Source organism: Talpa europaea (genome assembly GCF_964194135.1).
Source record: "Talpa europaea genome assembly, chromosome: 10".
Classification (NCBI taxonomy): domain Eukaryota; kingdom Metazoa; phylum Chordata; class Mammalia; order Eulipotyphla; family Talpidae; genus Talpa; species Talpa europaea.
In genome coordinates this window covers 64,889,781-64,913,652 of record NC_140077.1, presented here as the reverse complement: position 1 = coordinate 64,913,652, position 23,872 = coordinate 64,889,781, and the positions used below count along the sequence as shown (strand labels likewise).

The 23,872-nt window shown below is 54.3% G+C and overlaps 2 protein-coding genes across 2 annotated transcripts; one reads left to right on the top strand and one right to left on the bottom strand.

Annotated features, from left to right (window-relative positions):
• Nucleotides 1-1,133: 1,133 nt before the first annotated feature.
• On the top strand, nt 1,134-3,137 carry THAP7 (THAP domain containing 7; the record flags this gene model as incomplete). The annotated part of the gene is made up of 4 exons (XM_084245285.1): nt 1,134-1,213; nt 1,572-1,727; nt 2,243-2,383; nt 2,573-3,137. 4 exons carry the CDS (start codon nt 1,134-1,136, stop codon nt 3,135-3,137), a joined length of 942 nt encoding a protein of 313 aa, XP_084101411.1.
• A 2,600-nt stretch (nt 3,138-5,737) lies between these two features.
• On the bottom strand, nt 5,738-23,714 carry LZTR1 (leucine zipper like post translational regulator 1; the record flags this gene model as incomplete). The annotated part of the gene is made up of 21 exons (XM_084245021.1): nt 23,248-23,714; nt 22,344-22,406; nt 19,031-19,087; nt 15,869-15,948; nt 15,334-15,442; nt 14,700-14,783; nt 13,736-13,793; nt 12,965-13,104; nt 10,857-11,058; nt 10,156-10,311; nt 9,654-9,764; nt 9,174-9,266; nt 8,945-9,040; nt 8,705-8,870; nt 8,290-8,459; nt 8,039-8,195; nt 7,260-7,386; nt 7,021-7,170; nt 6,295-6,400; nt 6,128-6,208; nt 5,738-5,854 (listed from the first exon to the last, which is right to left on the bottom strand). Exons 1-21 carry the CDS (start codon nt 23,445-23,447, stop codon nt 5,738-5,740), a joined length of 2,523 nt encoding a protein of 840 aa, XP_084101147.1. The 5' UTR covers nt 23,448-23,714.
• Between the last annotated feature and the right edge of the window lie 158 nt (nt 23,715-23,872).

Here is a 23,872-nt window from a genome sequence, read left to right as displayed (position 1 = left end):
CTTGTTTTATTTTCAATTTAAACATTCTTAAATCTTTCTCTGCTTGCTTGATGTTCATTCGAGAACTGTAACCTGGTTGGCTTTTTTCTGTATGGTGGAAATGCTGTTTTCACCACTTGTGGGAGGGGTCATAGAGGCAGCACTCCCCTCTCTCCCCTAAGTCACTCCTTACCCCTACACAAACCCAAGTCCTAATGCGCCTTTTTCAGAGGTCTTGAAAAAGAAAAGATTTATTTATGCATACAAGAGCTGGGGTGCAGGCCAGTGATGTGGCGGGGAGGCGGCATTGTGTGTGAGAGGGTTCACCAGAGACAGAGTGGGGACAGAACAGGCAGATGAACTGAAATACACTGCTGAGGGGAGCAGAGGGCGAGTCAGGAGAGGTCTGCTGGGCCATGTGGGGAGCTTCCTGCCCGGGGATCGAATTCGTGCTGCACTGGCTTGGATAGCTTCATGGTGTTGTGTCTTAACCCCTTGCGGCACCAGGGAGTTCCCGGGTCTTAACTTTACCCTGTGCCACCCAGAGGTAAGGAAACTCCTGCTAAACACGTTTTTCCAAAATAGTGGCCGCGGCCCACCCGTCTCTTCAAAGGCACCTCCTCTCGTATAAGCTGCGAGCACTGGGTTTTCGCAGGATCGTTGGGACGCGCGCCGGCACCCTTTTGTGTAAGTTAATTGCTGCGGGTGGCAAGCGTGGGTACCGCGGCCTTCGGGGCCGTTCAGCCGTACGCCGGGACACAGCGCCACCGAGCGCGGCCGCCACTTCCGCGGCCCCGGGAGATAGAGGGGCTCCCGTGAGGGGCGGCACCGGCCGTTCTGGGCGCCTGAGACCCCCAGCTCCCGCCGCCTCGAAGGCCCGCCCCGCCTCCGGCCTGGAGCCACGCTCTTCCGCGTTTCTATGGTATCGACTTCCGCCGCGAGCCACTCCTCGCGAGACTTCGGCGACGCAGCAATGGCGAGACGTGAGTACTGCTCAGTGGAGGCAGGAGGACGGCCTGGGACGCGGCTCGGGCGAGAGCGGGTTGGAGGAGATCCCGCAGGCCAGGGCCGCCAGGCGCGGAGCCGCGGCAGGGGCCTCGAGGCCCTTGGGGCTCCGACGGCCGCCCGCGACCTAGCTCCCTCCTCTTCCCCAGATGCCGCGTCACTGCTCCGCCGCCGGCTGCTGCACACGGGACACGCGCGAGACACGCAACCGCGGCATCTCCTTCCACAGGTCAGCGCGCGTGCGTGCTGGGCGCGAAGGTTCACTCGCGCATGCTCCGGTTTGGCCTGCGTCTTCGCCTGGTTGGGGCAAGCCTTGAACGAGGGTGGTTGAAGGGGGCGGGCCAGGTGGGGCTGTGCCTAGAGAGAAAGGGGAGCCGCGGAGACCCACTGCTCTCAGACTCTTACCTGCTAAACGAAGGGGCGCAAATTCCTTTCCTCCTTGAGGCCTGTTTCCTCATCTGGGCCAGGGTTGGTGGTCAGAGGTCTGGTGGTGGCATGTACGGAACCATTTCTTCCCATTAGGGGAGTTTGGGCAACATGAGCCCAAAACTGCAGGCAGCCTGGTGCTCAGGTTTGTGGCTTTGCAGACTTCCCAAGAAAGACAACCCAAGGCGAGGCTTGTGGCTGGCCAATTGCCAGAGGCTGGACCCCAGCGGCCAGGGCCTGTGGGACCCAGCATCTGAGTACATCTACTTCTGCTCCAAACACTTCGAAGACAACTGCTTTGAACTAGTGGGCATCAGGTGAGCCTCCTCTCCAGGCAGGATTGGGACAGCGGCCTTTCAGGGACAGAAATCCATGGAACATATGGCTCCAGACAGTCTGCCAGCAGACCTGGTTCTAAGAGTCACTGCATCTTCCCAGCCCCACACCTTAACTTCCTCATCTAACAAGCCCACCTCTCCAGGATGACTGCTCCATTCTCAGAGAAAAACACCCAATTTTACAGAGGATGGTCTGTAGAACACCAGTCCTCCCAGCAAGTCCACAAGATAATTCTGGTCCAAAAAATCTGGTTAGCCCAGTTATGCTAGGGGAGCCTTTCTACCCACCTTAACTTTGAGGAGAAGTGATTGGTGTAACTTTCCCTTATTTGGTATTCTCCACACTAATTCTCTGCAATATGCTCTCCCATCTCCCAAAGTGCTAGTACTGGGGAGCCCACCTTGGGGTTGCAGGAAGCATGATGTCTCTGTGCAGGTCAGCCTGGGCTGTCAGCACTTGCTCTCCACCTCATCCAGGCTGCTTTCCCTCACAGCGGGTATCACAGACTGAAGGAAGGGGCAGTTCCCACGATATTTGAGTCTTTCTCCAAGTTGCACCGGACAGCCAAGACTAAGGGGCACAGTTACCCAGCTGGCCCCCCCAATATCAGTCGGCTCCAGCGAGGCAGGAAGCGGTATGTGCTGTGACTGGGGGGACAGGGGGTGCTCCGCTCTTACTCTTAAATCTTTGGAACTGGACTTTTGGGTGTCTGCCAGCAGCCTTGCTGGTTAGGGTTCTATTCTGTGGAGATTTAGGTGGGCTGAAGTAGAGCTTGGCAAACCCTTGACCTGGCCTGTCAGTCTCTCTCTCTCTCCCTCCTCAGCTGCTCTGAGGGCCGAGGGCCCATGACTCCATTTTCTCCACCTCCCCCTGCTGACGTCACCTGCTTTCCTGTGGAAGAGGCCTCAGCACCTGCAGCTTTGCCTGCCTCCCCTGCTGGGAGACTGGAACCTGGCCTTGGCAGCCCCTTCTCAGACCTCCTCGGGCCCCTGGGTGCCCAGGCCGATGAAGCGGGCTGCAGCGCCCAGCCCTTGCCAGAGCGGGAACCAGAGAGGCAACCAGTTCCTCTTGAGCCTCGGCCTGTCTCACCCTCGGCTTACATGCTGCGCCTTCCACCACCCGCCGGAGCCTACATCCAAAATGAGCACAGCTACCAGGTGGGCAGTGCCCTGCTCTGGAAGCGGCGGGCTGAGGCTGCACTTGATGCCCTGGACAAGGCCCAGCGCCAGCTGCAGGCCTGCAAGCGGCGAGAACAGCGGCTAAGGCTGCGGCTGACCAAGCTCCAGCAGGAGCGGGCTCGGGAGAAGAGGGCACAGGCAGATGCCCGCCAGACTCTGAAGGAGCATGTACAGGACTTTGCCATGCAGCTGAGCAGCAGCATGACCTAAGTGAGGGGCTGCCTATCAGAACTCTGGCTTCCTCTACCCTCAGAATCCACCTGAAGAGGGACCTGATCTAAGATGCATCCATCACCAGATCCACCAGATGCCATAATAAAGTGGATTCTGCAAGGAGGTCCTGATATCTGACTTAGCTGGGGTTTGGGGCCCCTTCCCTGGGTACCAGGCTTATTCCCTCAGAAAACTATAGCCCCTGAGTCATCTTGGCTGTGGAGAGCAGAAGGCCCAGCACTCCCCATGCACCAATCAGGCTTATGAGGAGACAGGATGGTATGAGTAGGCACCCTTTTCTTGGCACCTGAAATAGCCCTGACTTCAACATATTGGTTCCTTTCAGAAAACTCATGAAACCTGAGCCAGACTCTCTTTTTCAGTGACCAACAGGCTTCCATCCACAGGCCCACTGTGCCCAGCGATCAACAGTGTAGTGGTGCTGCTGACCACCAGGCCTGTCTCTGAAATAAAGGGACAAGAAAGAAAATCACCGGCCTCTTGGGGCTGCTGTGCTAGACGAGTAGTGAGGGCCCAACAAATGACATTTCTAGTTCACAGAGGTCTGGGAATATTGCGGGGGAGGTAGGTAATGGGGCAATCAAAGCCTCACTTCAGTCTGTCATTTTCCTTCAACTCCACTGGAATCTGGAAGGCCTCACTGCATCTGCCACATGCGGCAAACTCATTGTGAGGGTTTTAACTATATAGGTGACCTCTCTGCTGGGCTTGTTCACAACAGCCCCAAGAGCACAAATTGCTGTCAGTAATGGAAACTGCCACACATCTTGATGTTTGTTTTGGGGGCCTGTGTATGTAACTTTATTTATGTCACATCTGAAAGATCTAAGTTGCAAGGGTCAGCTATGAGACAGGACTTGTAGATGTCTGACCTTGCACCGGGCCATTTCCTAGCTTTCTGGTAGCCTCATGACGGCTCCCATTTGTCTAAGAGTGCCCACCTGCCCCCAGGATACCTGGTCTACTTGGCACGCAGCACCCAGGGTTCTTGAACAAGGGCATGAAATGGCAGGTGCAGTCGCATGGGCACAGCCAGAGGAAAGCAACAATCTCTAAGGCTAAAAGGCCACTTCCCCCAAAGTGGCTTCCTGGCTGTTAGGGCAGAAAGGTCCCTGGGGTTCTTGTTACCAGAAAAGGCAGAACAATGCCTTCCACATTGGAGTGGGCTCACTGAACAGGGCTTGCTTTCTTTTCTTTTCTTTTCTTTTTTTTTAATTTTTTTTTTTTAGAGGCATGTTCCATTTATTTATTTGTCTGCTTGTTTGTTTGTTTTGTTTATACAAGCACTGGGTACAGTCAGAAGCGCGGGAGGGTGAGAGAATTCACCAGAGCCAGAGCGGGGAGCAGAGCAGGCAGAAGGACCGAAGTACACTGCTGAGGGGAGCAGCGGGCGGCAGGAGGGGTCTGCGCACCATGTGGGACCCTCCTCCGGTGGCCGGGGAGCAGCCGGGGATCGAACCGGCGCCGCAGAGGCCGCGGGCAGCCTCGCAACCCAGAGCTCAACCACTGCGCCACCGGGGAGGCCCAGGGCTTGCTTTCTGTTGGGAAAGGATGCAATGTTCTGGACTCAGCTTCCCAGCCTATGCCAGAGTCTGGAGTACAGCACACAGCAAGGCAGCAGAAGATGGGGCCAGGAGAGCAGGCCCAAATTTACAGGGTTTACCTGATAGGGGAGTCCCCCACGCCCCCACCCATCAGACTGAGCACCCAGGTCAGGATGGAGCATTCCTGACCATATGGATAGAGAACCAGGAAAGGCCGGCTCCCTGGCCCCAACCCACTGGGTGGTCTGGCCTGTCCTTGGCTCCACGAAGTCCAAAGGGCTGAAGGCCAGAGCCCCACTGGGGACTACATTGGCCAGGTGGTGCTGCTGTGGCTTTAATGGAGGCATTCTGTGACAGAATACTTAGGAACAGATGGGAGGGCAGGGAAGAGTTGGGTGGCGGCATCTCCACTGACTTCACCATAGCCTACCCTGGACCTGATGGATCCACATGGATGGGTGGGACCCCCCCCAGTCCCTTTGGAAACTAGGCCTAACCCAGAGTGGATGACTCCAGGGCCTTTCAAATTTCATCTCGAGTCAGACTCCATTTGCCTATACTATTGCCCATGTACAAATTCTCATAGGCAGGAGAGGCCTTTATACCAACCTGGACAAAGGGTGTTAGCATGTGGCCTCCACTTAGGTCGGCCCTTGGACAGGACCCAACAGCCAAATCTACAAGCCCATGCCAGGTCCCTGCTTGGTAAGGGCCCAGAATCAACTCCTTGGCTTGTTTCTTCCACTGTCCCCATCACTGAGTCCTGGCTTCCTACCCATACCCCCTTACCAGGTTAGGGAAGAGCCGGGGAGGGGGAAAGGAGGGCCTTTTTTCATCATCTGCTCTTTGTGAGACCTGTCCTCTGCTGTGGAGTGGGACCTTTGCAGCCCCCCACAACCCTCTGCTCCCTTCAGAGGCTCTGGGGACCCTGTTCTGCCACAAGCCTGAACCTGACCATCAGAGTCTTTGCAGTTGCCAGGGCAGGGGAAGGCGTGGTTTTTGTCCACATGTGAGCCGGCACCACATGGGCCCTCAAATGTCAGCACCCAGCTCTGCACACTGCTTGTCAGAGATGTGGGAGGCCAGGGAATCTATGATATCGAGTAGTAGCTGCTGGCTCAGCAAACGTAACGTGGGCAGCTTGGAGACCTGCAGGAGACCAAAAGGCCAAAACATGGAACCAGATCCAGAGTGGGTTGTGGAGTCATCTGGGGACCCAACCCTCTCTGGGCTTGGGCTGGCTCCAAGGACAGAGTGAAGGGTGGCCAGTGGTGGGCAATCTGCTTGGTTATCCCAAGAGCCCCGTGCCACAAAATAAGGCCAGATTCCATGCACCCCACCACCACCTAACCAAGGTCACCACCGAGGGGGATTGGGTCCTAAAGCAAGGGGTGGCCAAGCATCAGCTGGGAGAGCCCTGACCTTGGTGAACTGGTGCACAATGATGTGCAGGCAGTGCCGCTTCATGTCCAGAGCCTGCGTCTTGTCAGCTGCCTCCAGGATCTGGAATGGAAAACTCCTGAGACGCTGCCCCTCCTCTCATCTACACACCCAGATGTCAAGAGGCCAGTGGGTGCCAGATGAGCTACCTGCAACACGTTCTGCACCGTCACATTCATCTCCAGATTCTGCTTGCAGTACGCCTGCAGCCGGTTGTTGTAGAAGCCGTAGTAGTAGGGAGCCGAGAACAGGTAGCTAGGGTCTGGTTAAGGAGCTGCCAGCCAAAGGAGCCTGTCCTCCCACCCACCTGTCCTCCCCCAGCCTCCTTCACCCCTCCCCCTGGGAGCTGACTGCTGGAGCCCCTGCCCCCCAGGGGTAGAGAAGATGACAGAGACTGGCTGCCGCCTCCTGTTAGCACAAAACCAGGGGACCCCAACCACGGGGACTGGCACGGGACTCTAATCCAGGCAGGTCACTGACTTACTCTGAATGGGCTCAGAACCATTTAAGGGGGTAAAGGCCCCATTCAAAATCCAAAGAGGCCCACTGAACCCTCTCCCAGGAACATGCCCAAATGTACACGCAGAACTGTTCCTCAGCCGCACAGCCTCTGAAGGGCATCCTCCACACCGTGCTCACACCCCGACTCAGGACATGTCATGAGGAGCCACTCCACATCTGTCTGCTCACCTACTGGACAGACACAACCCCTCTCTCCAGTCATGAGGGTCAAGGACCCTCTCCTATCTGCACACCCCTCCATGCTGGTGATCAGCTGCTTCAGAGAACCCTGAGAGCACTGGGTCCCAAAACACCCAAAGAGGGTGCTAGGACTCCTAGTGGTGACCCAGGAGGACCCTCAAACGTGAGGATGCAGCGAGTCCTCGGGCGGCATGTTGACCTCACCGTAGTAGATATATCGCAGCATGGATTCGAAGGCCTGCCTGCTGGGCACCATCTCCCCAATGGAGATGTTCACCTGCCCATCCTCAGGCATGAAGGACCGGAACATGGCTTCAAAGTAGCTGCAAGTGGGATGGCGGATGCCCAGCTTTCAGGGGACACAGCCAGCACCCAGGACCTACCCTGCCCTGTAGTCACACCTCTCACCCACCTAGAACGGGCAGCTAGAATGGCTTTGTGTGCTGGACGAGGGTGCCCATCCAGCAGCAGTGTGATATCGCAGAACTCGGCGCCTGCCCCCTCCAGGTATGCCTTCATGTCCTGGATCAGGGATGTGCCTGGGGAGGGCGACAGGATGGGGACCCTGAACAGGTACCTCCCGCTCCCAGGCAGACCCTGGGCCAGAGGACAGCCTCTGACTGACCTCGGGCCCTGCCTCTGTACATCTACCCACGCTGCTATCCCCAGTATAGTCCCAGAGGCATCACCAGACCCTGTACTCTTCTCTCCCTTCCGAACATGCCCCCCAGTATCTGGCAGTCTCCAAAATTTAGCCACTGACACACCCTGTCTACCCACACATGTCGCCCAGAGCCAGCATCCAGGGCTGGCACAGGCCCCTGGAGGCCTAGGGTCTGCAGTCTGTTCTTATCCTCCCCAAAGCCAGCAGCAGATGTACTTGGCGACTAATCACTGGGTCGCTGAGTACATCACTCACTTCAGAAGCCCTCAGACCTGCCATCCGAGTCAGGGAAAGCAACCTCGCCAGAGAAGTGCCCTGTGTCCAGGGCATGAGTGTGTGTGTATGTGGGGGAGGGGGGTGCCTCTTCAACTGAACCACTGCCCTGCCTGCCCCTGCGCTCAGGGGAACACTCTTTGTGTCTCCCTGAAACCCCACCCAGACCTGGCAGGTTCTTCCTTGGCCCTCAGATCTCTGCCCCAGATGAACACCACCCAAGCTGACTCAGGGAAGGGAAACAGGCTTCCTACCAATGTCCACAGGTTGGTCTGAAGGGGTGCGGGGAGGCGGCTGCTGCTTCCGCCGCACAATCTCCACAATCAGCGGTGATGAGAGGCGCTCAAACTCCTTCATCATGATCACCTGGTTGAAGTGGGACTCCTTCACCACGAAGTTCAGGCAGTGCTCCTGGGACAGACAGGAGGGGTGGGCAGGCAGGGTCAGGCCTCAAACCCATGGGCCACAGAGGAGGCAGGGGCTTTCATGCAAACCCCACACGCACCTTGAGCTGGCCCAGCTGCAGCCTGGCGGCACTCTCACACACTACCAGCACGTTCTGCAGGTCCACAGAGGCCTCAATGTACTGCCGACACAGCTGCTCCAAGCGGCACAGCTGGAAGCTCAGGGCCAGCTTGTACACATCCATGATGAGCAGCACGTCCTCCACATGGCCTGCACGTAAGAGGTCCCTGAGCCTCAGCCACCTCAGGGGAGCAGAATGAGGGTGGGAGGGCCCAGGGCTCCCTCTGTGGCCAAGTACGCACCCAGTTGACAGGCAGGAGCAAGGCTCGGGGTGCCCAGGCAGCGACTCAGCCACACACAGGTGGTGGTGTCCTCTGACTCTCAGGCTGCCCACTGGCAAGGCAAGGCAGCCCACACCCCAGCCCGGGCCCACACTGACCCCACTCCAGGCAAACCTTTCCTCGGGTATTTGATCTTGTCGGTGTAGAGAAACTGCATGAGCACCTCAAAGGGCCGGGCTTCGGCCTCAGGGATGGCCACACGCAGCAGGGGCAGCTGGGTCCCACTCACAGCTGCACCAGAGGACTCCCTGGGAGCCAGCCCCGCCTCTTCCTCTGGCTTCTGTAGGGAGAGGCAGAGCTCAAGGGCACTGTGATGGATGCAGCTGCCTGGGCAGGGTGAGACAGGCACCTCACCTGGGTCAGCCGCTCCCGCACCTGCACGATCTTCCTGCGGAGCCAGCGGCTTCGTGCTGTGACAATGGCCATGTGGCCCTGCACACACTCCTCCTTCTGCAGCAACAGAATGACACTTTGATGGAGGGCATGGGGCCTTTGCCCAGGAGACAGGCCCAGTCTGCCGGGTAGGGGCAAAATCCCTACTCCACAGCATAGCCGGTAGGCAGGGTGTAGGAAGGGCACCCACCTCACCCAGCACGAACTCCACATCACAGAACTGGCGGCTCTCCCACAGCCGTCCATAATCTTCATGCAGTGTGCACTTGGGGTAACAGGAAAACTGCAGAAGGAGACCCCAGTGTTGCCAACGGAAGCCTTAGAGCCCCTGGGCCACGCCCAGCTCCCTCAATTGACCCTGCTGTGAGCCCCAACCCTCTCCCCCTGCTCCCCACCAAGCCACCTGCCTCACCTGCCCTGCCCTGAAATGAAGTTTCACAGGCAGCTCTCAGTCTAGAATCCTCCATCCCACCTGCCAGGCTTCTCAGAAAAGCTGGTATCCCAGTAGGTTTGCCCTGGCTCTGGGCACCCTTGGACGATCCTGCCCCCACCCCTTGGGCCTTGGGCCTCAGTTTCCCATCATCGGGGGCCCATCCACCATGGCTGGCCCCACTGTGGAGTCAGTCCAGGAAGTAGCCAATGGCCTGCTCTGTGTGTCCATGAGTCCCACCTGGAACCTGTACATCTCCCCACTGCGGATATTGTTGTCCACGGTGCCCCCAAAGATGTACATGGCATCTGAGATCACAGCAGCTGCGTGGAAGAGCCTCCCACTGGGTAGCTGCGTGGAGAGGGGGACAATTCAGCAAGATGTGACAGTCTCCAACAGCAGAGCTGAATGAGGCCCACCTCGCCTGGTGGTGGGCAAGGACATGGACCTCGGGTCTTGAAGGAGGGCCAGAGAGCAGGCCCCCAGGCACAGCTGCAGGCACAGGGCGGGAAACAGGGTCTCTATGGGCAAGTGGGCAGGACCAGTCCCGTGGAACCACAAAGTGGACAGAGTAAGCACTTGGTCTCAAATGCTGCACCAGCTGGCAGCTAGCCCTTGCCTCACTTGCTGTGAGGCCTCAACAAGTACTTCTCTGAGCTTCAGTCTTCCCACCTGCGAAAAGGGTCACCATAGGACCAGCTTCAGGGGGGGAAGGAACAGTAACAAGGGTGCTGGCCCTCACCTCTGAGGCAGGTGGAGCAGGCTGCTTGGCTGTAGTGGTGCCAAAGTCCAGGCCAAACACATCTCGGGATTTCTTGAAGCCAGCCCGCTCCTCAGAGGCCAGGGAAGGGGCCTCCTCAGAAGCAGAAGCTCGCTCTGGCACCTCAGCCCCGCCAACCTGTGAGCAGGGACATGCAGGCATGGGAGTCATCAACGAGGGCCAGAGGACACATCCCATCCATGCCCAAGAGCACTGCTGGGCGGGTTTGGAAGGGGGCAGTCACAAGACATGGGTGCTGGGAGCATGTGGGCTGAGAGGTTGCTGGGTGCTAGGCAGAAGTCAAGGTGGGCTTCCCAGGAGAATGTCCTCAGCACAGCGCTGAGGAAATGAAGTATTAAAATGAAGCAGTAAAATCCCATGGGCTGCAAGATGGAGAATGAGCCAGAGGAGTCCCAACATCAGGCCAGCCAGGGCTAACGACCGTGGGCTTCCTGGCCTTCCTGGCCTTTCTTGCTGACCACTAAAGAGCCTTTTGAGGCTGTGAAGAGCTAGCTGGGGGGAAGACAGAGCAAGCAGGAGTTGCTGGTGTCCACCTGTGGTTCAGGATCCTGCTGGCCCTGGGCCCTGGTCACCCCAGATGGGTGTAGGGAAGTCCTGGTGGCCCCTAGCTGTGAAGGGCCCATGGGGTGGGGGTGGCCCACCCACAGCCTGGAAGTGCTCACCTCGCTATCAGAACTGGGCTGGACAACCTCCCAGGTCTGGAAATCCACATCATAGCAATGCAGCTCGTTGGGCAGTGTGTTGTCAGCCGCACCCCCAAACACATAAAGGTGGCGGTCAAAGGCCACCATGGTGTGTCCATAGCGGCGCTGGGGAGGTGGGGGGGAGCCGCGAAGTAGATGCTCAGTGGGGATGCGTGTCCATCTGGAGACAAATGACAGTGAACCAGTGTTAGGTTGGGGCTCCTCGCCTCTGATGCTCCCTCTACTGGGAAGAGCCTCATGTCCCTGGGGAAACCAGCCCAGACAGAGGGAGTCTTCAGCCTGTGTGCCCAGAATCCCTCTCCCCACTTAACTCTGGCACCAGTTCTGTCTGGCTCCACATTGCCTACCGTGGGTCCTGCCTGAGCCCCCTCCCATCCCTCCAGCAGGTAGTAGTGGCAGGGCTGGAGGGGTGGCAATCTGGGGAATCTTAGATTTATTCACCCCACCAGGTAGGACAATTCCCCAGGGAAGCCACCCATACCCCTTTTCCTAATGCTGCTCCTGTAACACTCCAGGCTCTCTAACCACTCCCCAGCACCTCCAGCAAATGCCTTCTTTTCCAAATCAGGTAGGAACCTGACTGGACAGGGTCCCACCCTCTGACTCAGTGTAGACACTAGTGCCCCCATATGCTAGGCTCAGCATGTGCCTCAGTGGCACTGCCAGGGGGGCATTAGTACATAGGCGATCTGCCTGAGCAGCCCATCTCCAGGTGGCTGGGGCTGTGGAATGCCTATCTGGGGATGGGGGTGCTCTGGAAGATACCTAGCACTAAACACCCACACCAGCAGCCTTCTGTGTGCCCCTATGGGAGATGGTGCCTGTGTGATGCCCATACTACAGGGTCAGCCCACCTACACACAACCTAAAGAAGGCAGGGCATATCTGCTCCCCACCTCTGTGTGTGTGTGGGAGCAAAAGGTAGGGGTACAAAAACAGGCTGCCTAGTGGACTGAGAAAGCAAGTTGCCCCTTGCCAGAGGTGACACATGCCAACCCCACTCCATTGGGTCCCTTTACTGTTAGGGGCCACCAGAACCCCCGATACTCCTCCAGGGCAACTCCTGGTAACTGTGTCTCCCTGGTTTTCTTCCTTCTGTATTCACTCCACTTCCATCCACTCCACCCCTAGCTGCAACTCTGCATCCAGCTCTGGCCTGGGCCCCTCAACTTTCTTGTAAGCCCAATACAGCTTCCTTGGCCTGCTCCACAGGTGACCCCTGACTCTTAGGCAGCCCTCTGGCCCCAGGTTATCACCCAATACCAGCACCTCCCTAAGAAATCCCTCACAGATCAATCACCTGTTACCTGGCCAGAGCTTGTGTCTGTCCCCTCCCAGAGGCCTGTCTGGGCACACCTAGCCTCTGCTTCCAAACTTTTCCATCCACTTCTCTAGAGGTCTGCCTGTCTACTCTGAGTCCTCTGTCCTGTCCACTGCCCTGAAGACTGAGACGAGGATGAAGCAGCTGGCCTATGTATAGTATGGCTCATCTCTCAGGCCTGGTTGCCCTGGACAGGACAGCTGGCTGGGTGTCAGTGGTTACTTCTGCCTGGGATGCCCTGCCTGCCCGTCCCCCTCCCCAGCCAACCCCCTGGCCTCTAGGACAGCTTTAAGTCTCTTCCCAACCCGCCCTGGCCTACAGTCAAAACTCCTGTTCCCTCTCCTCCACTTGCTACCTGAGCTAAAGTCTAGCCCATGCCACCTTCAGGGCTCAGTCTCCATCATGGGGTTGGAAGGCAGCAGCCAGGTAAAGCAGAGAGGAAGCTCTCAAGCCCACACACCTCCCAGGTCTGCCATCAGGGGAGATCTATGCTGGGCACATCTGTTATCATGGAACTAACGAAGCCATTCATGGGGCAGGGGGCAACCTATGGCACTCAAAGAGGGGTACTGCCTAGGCCTTTTCTTGCTGAACTGCAGCCACACTCTAGCGCGCCTGTCGAGGAGTCTCTGACCCACTCTGTATGAAGGGCAGCTTGTCCTACACCACATGCAGGAATGGGAAAGCACAGTATCAGAAGCAGGCACTGGGTGCTGACCAAGGAGCCCAATACAAGCGTACTCACGTCTGGTCCTTGAATTCAAACTGGAAGAGGTTGTTGGTTATCTTGGCTCCACTCTGCCCTGAGAACACAAACATCTTGTCCCGGCACACAGCCACGGGGAAGTTGCAGCAGGAGGGTGGGATCTCGCCACTCTGGGCCACCTGGGGTGGGGGAGGCAGCTCAGCACAGGGTCTGCCCAACCCCGCTCACAAGTCTGCACACTTACACTGCTGAGTTGAAACTATTTTTATTCATGAAACGTCTGTGGATGAGGGTTCATAGATTAATTTCTGCAGAACAGTTTAAAGTCCCAACTCACTCATCTAAATGGGCCCAGTTTTAACAGTTAACAACTCAGGCCGGTTGCCTTGGGACAGGACAGTTGGCTGGATGTCAGTGGTCACCTCTGCCTGGGATGCCCTGCCTGCTCTTTCCTCACCCCAGCCAACCCCCTGGCCTCTAGGACAGCTTCGAGTCTCCTCCCAGGGTAAGGGTTAAAATCATGATGACAGAGAAGAGGAACCCCAAAGGGAAAGACATGAAGCAATCTGAAAGACTACCCAGAAACAGCAGTGGGCAGGTCACTGGGCAGCACCCTTATATTCAAATAAGGGTGCATTATACCCCAGCTGCTTTAGTAAGCCATGATGTTCTGCCCATCCAAAGCACAGAGCCTTTATTACTGGGTAACTGCCAGTGGAACTTGTAGTGATGGCTGGGCAGGTCAGGGGAGAGCCAGGCCGAGGCTTGGCTTTGGCATGCCCCACCCTGGCCCCCTGCCCCACCCCTCACCTCCTCCCAGCATGTGAGCTCCCGGTCCTGGAGGCCAATGGTCCACATGTCGTTCAATCTGTAGTAGGACAGAGAAGTCAGGATCCCCACAGCAGGGTCTGGTCATCAGGATGGGCCTGGGCCTGGCCAGGAGGGATGGCTCCAAGGAAGAACAATTCAAACCATCACGTGGGACTCTGACCGGGGGACTAGGGTGCAGCCATGTGATGGGAGCTTCATTTAGGGGAGAGTGGAGGCTGCACCAAGTTAACTGTTATGCCAGTTTCCCTGCTCAGCCCAGACAGGAACAACATGCACAACATCTAGGGCAGGGCCAACCACTCACCCAGCCAAACCTCCAGGTCTGGGAGAGGACTGTGGAGAGACACCACTTAAAGAAACCTTCACTAACAGCACAACATTAGCATTCTCTATTGAACTGAAGTTTTGGGGAATGCATACATGCTACATGTGTAATTAAAAAAATACAGCAAAGTCAAATTTCTCAGAGAAGAAGAAATACCTATTATACTGGCACGAACCCTATGTTGCCTTCTATAGCGGAGGGGCTGGGTCTGAGCCCTGCTGCTGCTACCCACTTGCCCACTTGACCCTCAGAGTCACTCCTTACTATGGGCCTGAATCTTTTTACCCAAGCAATTCCAGAGGCTACGTCCACTCTCCCTCCACTCTAATGACACTCGGCTATGGCCCCTATGCCCCGGAGACCTGTACACTCAGACAGCTGAGTGAACATGGACCACACTTGCCACTCATTCAGACTCCCACTGTGGGAGGCAAGTGGTAATTCTATTCACCCCCATCCTGTACATCTTCCTCTTCCCCCCACTCCTTGTCTATATACCCACCTCCTTAGAAACCCCCATCTGAGCCCTCCCCACCTGAACCCTCCCAGCAGGCCAGGAAGGCCTGCTCAGACCTGGCCTGCTCAGAGGCTGGGTACATGGGCCAGGCCACCACCTACCTGGCATTGCCATCATAGCCAGCAAAGATCCATAGTTTGTCACTGTACACCGTGGCGCCATGGGCTGACCTGGCAACTGGCAACCTGAAGTGTGAGGACTGGGTAAGCAGAGAGGTCATCCAGGGCAGACTGAAGCCTCACAGCCCCACAAGGTTTGGAAAAGGACCACAGCCCTGAGAGTCCCACTGGGACTGCCATGCCCACATCTGCTGACACTGGGGCTCTTGGGACTCCCTCCAGAGACAAGGAATAAGTGACAGCTGAACTTATGAGGCCCTCGGCAGCTGATGAGGGCTTCAAACAGCCATACGGGCACAGAGTTCTTTCCTAGCTGCCACCAAATTATCCAAGGGTGTGTTTGCAAAGCAGGACCACCAGAGTGCCCATCAGCAGGACATTCGGGTGCCTACCATTTCCTGAAAGGAGGGAATCTGAGAGCTAGGAGGAGGTCAGGAACAGGTGCAGCTGTGAGTGAGCACCAACTACCTGTTTCTAACCCCTGTGTGCCCGCAGGCTTCTCTAAGCCTCAGATCCTTCATATGTGATGCAGGATCTGAATCTGGGCTTGTTGCCACCCAAGACCTAACAGGGTAACTGTCAGAACAATCCCAGAAGGCTCCACAAAGTCTCTCACCGTCCTTCAATTTTCCACTCTGTCCACTGGCCAGTTGCAAACTTGTATTCAAAGAGGTCATTTTTATTCTTCAGGTTGGAATTGGAATAAATGTCCCCAGTGTAGCCCCCTGAATGGAGAGAGCAAGAAGCTGTCATACCCAAAGACAGTATTTTAATCTTTAAACCTGGGAGGTGGGGCAGAATCTGATCCTTTTAAAAAACGCATTCTAGGATTCCCTCCACAAACTTTGAGGATGCATCCAACATGTACCTGCCTCTGTGCTGGTACCAGAACCCTGGTTCCTACCCCTGGTGGGAGGGGATCCTAGGCATAGAGGCAAGTAATTCCAATCCTGGGGGGTCCAGGACAGTTAGAGAAAAGAGCCCACAGGGTCCGTCAGTCCATGAGAATCCCCCTGCACCACCCCCCCTCTGCCAATCACAAGAGCTCAGGGAATGTGGGCAGACAATGCTGAGGGGCAGGTGAAGAGGCCGGCAAAGAGCCCACAAGCCTGACACATGGCAAGAGGCCCAGGAGATGAGAGGCAACTCACCAAAGACAAACATGCTGCTCCCGTAGACGACAGCCGAGTGGTGGTAGCGGGGGGCTGGTGGGGTCCCAGTGGTAAAAGCCCTGCAGTGGCATAAGGCCCAGTGGGTGTCAATGGGGTAAGCTATGTATATGGTCCATACTCACAGAAGGCAGCCCCTGCCACCCTCAAGCCTCCTTTTACTTTTGTATTTGGGAGGTAGTACCTGCCTTTTTAAAGCACTGCCCAAAAATTACCAAAAATTAAAAACAAAAACCAGCACTAAAGCTTTTGGCAATCCCTTTGCCAAAAACCCCTGTTCATACTGTGAGGTCTCCACACACCCTTCCTACACATATTTACATCTCAGAGTAATTTTTTTTTTTAAATTTTCTAGAGGCATGTCTTATTTATTTATTTATTATTTGTTTGTTTGTTTGGTTTATACATGCACTGGGTACAGTCAGAAGCGCGGGAGGGTGAGAGAATTCACCAGAGCCAGAGCGGGGAGCAGAGCAGGCAGAAGGACCGAGGTACACTGCTGAGGGGAGCAGCGGGCGGCAGGAGAGGTCTGCGCGCCATGTGGGATCCTCCTCCGGTGGCCGGGGAGCAGCCGGGGATTGAACCGGTGCCGCAGAGGCCGCGGGCAGCTTCGCAACCCAGCACTCTACCGCTGCGCCACCGGGGAGGCCCTCAGAGTAATTTTTTTAATGGAATCATGTGGTAGATATTTTGCCACTTGCATTTTCAACAAAACAGTAGAAACCCTGTTTAGAAGACTTATGACTAGGTCTTCACATCGACTGCAACACAATAGTAGGGGACTTAATCTTCCACTTAAATCAACAGATCAACCAAAGAGAAAGTCAATAAGGAAACAACTGGCCTAAATGAGAAATCAGACCAGATTAGATTCATAGAGTACTCTACCTCAAAAAAGGTGAGTATACATTACTCTTGAATGCACATGGAACATTCTTCAGGATACACCACGTTACAAAATAATTGTTATGAATTATTGGCTACAAAATAATTGTTATGAAGACAGGAATAGGGCCTCCCTGGTGGCATAGGGGATAAGGACGCAACCTCTGAGTCTGTCCGTAGCCACTGCAGCATGAGTTCGATCCCCTGGCCTGCCAGGGAGCAGACCACATAGCACAGCAGACTTCTCCTGGCTCTCCCGCTGCTCCCCTCAGCAGTATACTTCAGTCAATCCACCTGTTCTGTTCTCCACTCCGTCTCTGGTGAATCCTCTCACCCCCTCATACCTCTGGCCTGTACTACAGCTTTTGTATGCATAAATAAATAAATCTTTACAAAAAAAAAAAAAAGACTGGAATAATTTCAAGTATCTCCTCTGACTACAATGGCCTGAAACTAGAAATCAACCACAGAAATAAAAAGCTCAAATATGTGGAGACTGAACAACATGCTATTGAGTGATTGTTGGGTTAATGAGGAAATCAAAGGAGAAAGAAAAAAAGAAAAAAACAGGAGACAAATGAAAATGAAGGCACGAACTATCAGAACCTAGGGGACACAGCAAAGACAATGCTAAGAGAAAAGTTTATAGCAATATAGGTGACATCAAGAAACAAAAAAGCTCAAATAACTAATCTAACTTTATATCTTAAGGATCTATGAAAAGAAGAACTAATGAAACTGAAAGCCACCAAAAGGAAGGAAATAATAAGAATTGGAGTGGAGGTAAATGAAATGAAAAAGACGGTAAAAAAGACTAATGAGAGCAAGAGTGGTTCTTTGAAAAGACAGAAAAATATACAAACTTCTAGCTAGACTCAAAGAAAAAAACGAAATCCTAATAAACAGTATCAGAAATGAAAGAGGAAAAATTATGAAATAGAAGTTACAACCAGCATCTCAGAAATACAGAGGATCATAAAAGACTTCTATAAAATATTTATGCCATTAAATTAGATAATCTAAAAGAAATGGGCAACTTCTTAGAATCACACAACCTTCCAATAATGAATCAGAAAGAAATAGAAAACTTGAATGGATCAAGTTTGGATCCATTCAAACATTCAAACAGTTATAAGCAAGGCAACTGACATAATAATTAAAAATCTCCCAAATATCAAAAGTCTAGGACCAGCTGGTTTTACTAATGAGTAAACCTTCAATGATAGGTATTAACCTATCCCTCTTATACTCTTCCAAAAAATTGAAGAGAAAATGCTCCCAAACACATTTTATGAGGCCAACACACCATGTGATACACTAAAAGTAGACAAGGATATCACACACCCACACCCACACCCACACACAAAACTAGGACAATATCCTTGATAAAAACAGATACAAAAATATTAGCAAACTGAATTCAATAATACATTAAAAGAATCATATATCCTGACCAAATGGGATTTATTCCAAAGATGCAAGGATGGTTCCACATATGCAAATCAATGAATGTAATTCACCACATTAGCAAAAGGAAAGATAAAAATCATATGCTCATATCAGTAGATGCAAAGAATGCATTTCACAAGATTCAACACCCATTTATGATAAAAACTCTCCCCAAAATGGGGCTAGAAGGAACATACCACAACATAATAAAGGCCACATATGAGAAACCCATAATTAACATCATTCTCATGTGTGGTCATGGACTGATGGGTCTGACTGGGATTGACTCTTGCTACAGGGAACTGCCTGAGGTCATGGCAGTGATTCCCCTTCTCCCCATATTCTGTAGGGCCCAGGACCCACAGCTGGCAAGTCTGGCATGCAGGAGGGCACAACTCCATATGGTGCCCCTTCTCTTCAAGAGGCCTGGGAGTGTTGGGAATGCCACATAAGTTTACACTATATTTCTCTCATGGTAGTCTCTGGCCTGGGAGACAGGCCTGATAACCGGAGGACTCTCTTGAAGCACAACTGGAAGACTGGCAACTGAATCAAATAGATCTCCTTAATTGGCAGAGTTCAGAATAATCAGTCATAGTCCATGGACTGGAAAAGAAAGCCAAGATACACAGAAAAACGCTCAGAGTGCCCCTGGGCATGTCTTCCCAGTGACAACTACCATCTCTCGCTTGGAGCTTCTCTCTAGCCTTCCACAATGAGCAAGACTTTGACTGTGGCAAGCAGGGCCCATCAGAGTGCTGTTGTGTTGCAGGAGAAAGAGCAGGGTCCTGGAGCACGGCAGCCACCCACCTGCACCAGGAGCAGTCCTTCACATCGAACCGCAAGAGGTCGTTGAGCATCGTCTTCCTGAAACACAGTCAGAGAAAGGTGGATTTGACCCAGGTCAGCTCTTCAGGTCATTGCATTCCCTCCCCCACCCCCACCAGGACCACAGAAATGGGCACTAGAGCCTGAAGGAACTGTTCTGGGGGGGCTTTGCCAAGACCAGGTAACCAGCTGATGCCTGACAGACAAGAGGTGACTAAAATGGATATTCCCCAACTTGTTGTGGGCACCAGGGCTGCAGTGGAACAGCCTGCCTAGGACAGGACCAAAGCATAATTCAGGTCACCCAGTGGCTGACTTGAGTGCTAACACCTCACACTTGAGGGACACTTGAGGGATCCTGCATCCCCACCTCATAACCAGTCACGAATCTCAACATCTTTGTTGAGATTGTGCCACCACAATGCAGATGCTCCGATCATCCTGACACTATTGAAAATCTAATGTACAACTACACTAAAGATATGATAAAGTATGGGGCCTCCCTGGTGGCATGGGCAGTTGAGCGCAGCACTGTGAAGCTGTCCACAGGCTCTACAGTGCGGGTTCGATCCCGACCAGCCAGGGAGATACCTACATGGCACGGCTGACCTCTCCTGTCTCACCTGCTGCTCCCCTCAGCGGTGTATTTCAGTAGATCTGCCTGTTGTGTTTTCCACTCTGTCTCTTGTGAATCCTCTCACCCCCAGCACCTCTGGCCTGTACCCCGGTTCTTGTATAAATGAATAAATAAATTTTTAAAAAAAAGACACAACCTATGAAGCTATGCACAGCCACTGCAGCAAAAGTTTGATCCCCGGCCAGGGAGCTACCCACATGGTGCAGCAGACCTCTCCTGTCTCACCTGCTGCTGCCCTCAGCAGTGTATTTCAGTCAATCTGCCTGGTTCTGTTCCCCACTCTGTCTCTGGTGAATCCTCTTACCCCCAGCACCTCTGGCCTATACCCCAGTTCTTTTTTTTTAATACTGTTTTTGTTTGTTTGTTTGTTTTTATTTATTTATACATGCACTGGGTACAGTCAGAAGCGCGGGAGGGTGAGAGAATTCACCAGAGCCAGAGCAGGGAGCAGAACAGACAGAAGGACCGAAGTACACTGCTGAGGGGAGCAGCGGGCGGCAGGAGAGGTCTGCGTGCTATGTGGGACCCTTGCCGGGTGGCCGGGCATCCAACCGCTGCTGCAGAGGCTGTGGGCAGCTTCGCAACTCAGCATTCAACCGCTGCGCCACCGCAGCGGGATGCCCTGTATCGTAGTTCTTGTATGCCCTGTACCCTAGTTCTTGTATGCATAAATAAATAAATTCATTGGCCACCACCTAACTATTAACTATTGTACATAAGAGTGAAGACAGGGTTCAATCCAACAGGAGCCTAGCACGTCCTACATGCCAGACCTGTCCAGTCTGCACCAGGTGTCTGCACTCTCCTCCCAGTACAAAAGAGAGACAAAAGGCCTGAAGAAGCCATGAGGCCAGGAAGACAGGAGCTGCAGCAGGGTTGTACCCAGTCAGTCTTTACAAAGTTACAACTTTGTAAGATGAATAATACCTGTCCTGTTTCCTTAGGGTGAGTTGTTTCTGCTGTCTGCCATAAAGCTGTTATGCAAAGAGCCAGCTACAGATCTCACCTGGGGATGTTTCCGCCTACCACCCTGTGCTGGACACCAGGACTTTGCAGGTTTGGAAGATTCTCCTTAAGGTTTCAGTAAAGATCTGTGGGCAGATGTCTCTTGTCTATTTATTCCTTTCTGTGATATTTATTGAATTGCCTGGGTGATGGGATACAGGCCCTGCACTAAAAGAGGAGAGATAACAAACATCTGCATGCTTCAGGGGGAAATGGAGCAGGTAAGGAGTATTAGAGGGGGGTGGAGAAGAGGTGACAGCTGCCGGGTGATCTGGTGGCCAGGGAAGCCCTCAGTCATAAGAGCATCACAGGGGCAGGAAGGGCAAAAGGAAAAGACGAGTGAAGGCATGAGCAGAAAGGTACTTGATACAACCAGAAGACAGCACCCCAATGGTGTGGCTCATTGCAATGCAGGATGAGGACAGAAGAGCAGTGGGGGAGCATGTAGGACCTCAAGGAGCTGGAGCTTTCAGTGAAATGTGGGGAAACATCCCAGGATTATGAGCAGAGGAAAAACATGCTCCAGCTTGCATTTTCAAGTTGATGGCTCTGGCTGCTCAAAGGCAAAAAGGCGGTGGGGGAGACCAGCTGGAAGCAAAGGGGCATGCTCAGAGACCCATCTGCCCAGTCTGCAGGTCCACCCTAGGTTCTGCCGACCTTACCAGAGCCAAGTCAGCTGCCCCAGGGAGTTCTGCAGGACTGAGGCTGCTGCACCCCTCAGAAGCCTGTCCTGCCTGGGTTTTAGGCAGGTACTGCGGAGGAGAGGTGGGCACAGGACTCACCGGTAGGATGGTTCATGCACAAACACTGCACCCTCAGCACAGGGAAACTGAACCCCTCACAACCTGTATCCACTGACCCCAGGAGCACTCTGCACACACAGGACATATGGCCACCCTCTGTCTAATACAGGGGAGAAGACCACAGTGTAGTTAATGCCATTAAGCTGCCTGCCCAAGCCCAAAGCCATAAAGTGCTAACTTGAACTGAATCCTGCATGTACAGGAGACCTAGCTTCAGACCCACATCTAGCACAATAATAAATCAATGAGGGAGGGAAGGCCTGTCTAGGTCAATGTCTAGGCCCAATGATGTTCTGTACTCTCCCACTTGCAAGTCTTTGCCCACACTGATCCTTCTGCTTGGTACATTCTTCCTCTTTTGCCAGCACATTACTAGTCATCTTCCAGGTTATCAACCCCTCCATGAAGGCATTTCTGAGGAAAAAGTCTTCTCCTAGTAGAGGACCAGCATGCTTGTTATGCCCATGCCCATAACCTGATATAGCCCAGCCTACACTAGGAGTTTTTTCCCCTCCATGTAGGTCTAGCTCCCCTGTATCTTTTTGGCTGCCATACAAATACGTGGATGCAGCACAGAAAGAAGTGCCTGAAAGGGCTGATGTGTTTCTTTCAAGGTTACATACGTTCACTCAGAAAAAGAGGGCCACTTACATGTACAGAGCATGTGCTACCCCCTACTCGATGCTGTACTGAAGGCCTTGAGTGCAGCAAACTTCATGGAATGGGAAACTGGGGCTAAGCACTTAACTAATATCTGAAAGAATAGCAGTTGCACTACAGATGCCCAGTCTCAACCACCATGCTTCTCCTTTCCTGGCTTAAATAGCCTGATGCTCTAACCCAAACTCACCCATTGTCTCCACCAAATACGTAGATGGCATCTTTATAGGCCACCACTGTGTGCTTGCTGCGCCTGGAAATAAAGGAAAAGTGGACAGCAGTGAGGCCAGAACCCTCCTGGGGCATTCAAAGAATGAAACTAAGCATGGGTGGTCCCAAGAATTGGGTAACATCTCACAATTAGCAAGATAGATAAAGATCCCCCAAAGGGCTCTCTCTGTGGAGCTCTCTGGCACTGTCCTGGGAGTCTCTGAACTCTCACAAGCCACTGCGGAACAAGTGGGACCCCAAACCCACAAATACAAGACCGACAAATACAACTTAACCTAGTATTCTTCTCAGGGCCACCCCCCTTAGAAACTTACTCAGAACCTCCACCCCTGTCCTGTGAAAGGTCCATGCAGCAGGCTAGAAAGCAAAAGCCTACCCAGAAGCCCACCTGGGGGGCAGGAATGCAGATACCTGCCTGGAGGACTCAGACAATGAGCCTCCCCCCTCCCCCTACGAGTCTCATCTCAGACAAAGAACCTCTACCTGCCCTACAAACTTTTCCCGCCGTACGAGCCCAACTACCCACCTGACGTCTCCTCACCCTATAAAACCCTGCTTCCCCCTAGCAACGTGCGCGACTCCACTGACCCCCGCCTTGGGTCTGTGAGGTCCGCCCGGGGCGCAATAAACTTTCCCTTCCTTTGAGAAATGTAGCCTGGCTCTCCTTGTCTTTACCGCGCCGAACCTTTCACCCTGGACACGGTCCTGGACACCATCACTCCTCCTCCCCCACCCTATTACCAGGTCCCTCCCCAGGGCACCACGTCCCCGACCTCGCCACTGGCCCCTGGCCTCGGCTCTGCGGACCCCCCCACCTTAGAAACCCTCCCATAGTCCCCAAGATCCCCTGACGCTCGCCATACCGGGCCCCCACGAACTCGTCGCAGGGAGGGAGGCGCCGCCAGCGATGCACGGTCTCGAAGGGCCCGAAATTGAGCGTCAGGTACTCGACACTGTCCGAACAGCTGTGGTCAAAGTCCACGCTTGGGGCTACCTTGGACCGCGCGCCGCCTGCCAGGGCCCCAGCCCCAATCGGGCCTCCAGTGCCGCTCGGCCCAGCCATCCAGGCTCCACGCCGATCGGTCACCGGGTCTGCGGGACTCGCGGCCACCGCCCCGGGCCGCCCAAAGGGACTACATTTCCCAGAAAGCCCTGTGGCGCAGGCGCGGCACTTCCGGCCAGCGCCGCTCCGACCCGCCGGTGCTTCTCGCCAAATCCAGGGCGCCCCGAGACTTCACGGAGCAGCCCCGCACCTGGGCGGTCGCCACCAGGCAAGTGGGATACACATCCCGCGGAGTACTGGCGCCCTGTTTCCCATTTCTGGGAACGCCGCCCCAGTCCCGTCCGAACTGCACTTCCAGGCGCCTGCCAGACCCACCCGGAGATAGGCCCTAGCTCCCGGCATGCCTTGTCTGCGCCTGGCTCGGCCGTGGTGGTCCGCGGCTCGCGGAATCCCAGATGGAGGGTTCCGGGCTGCAGCGGCCTGCG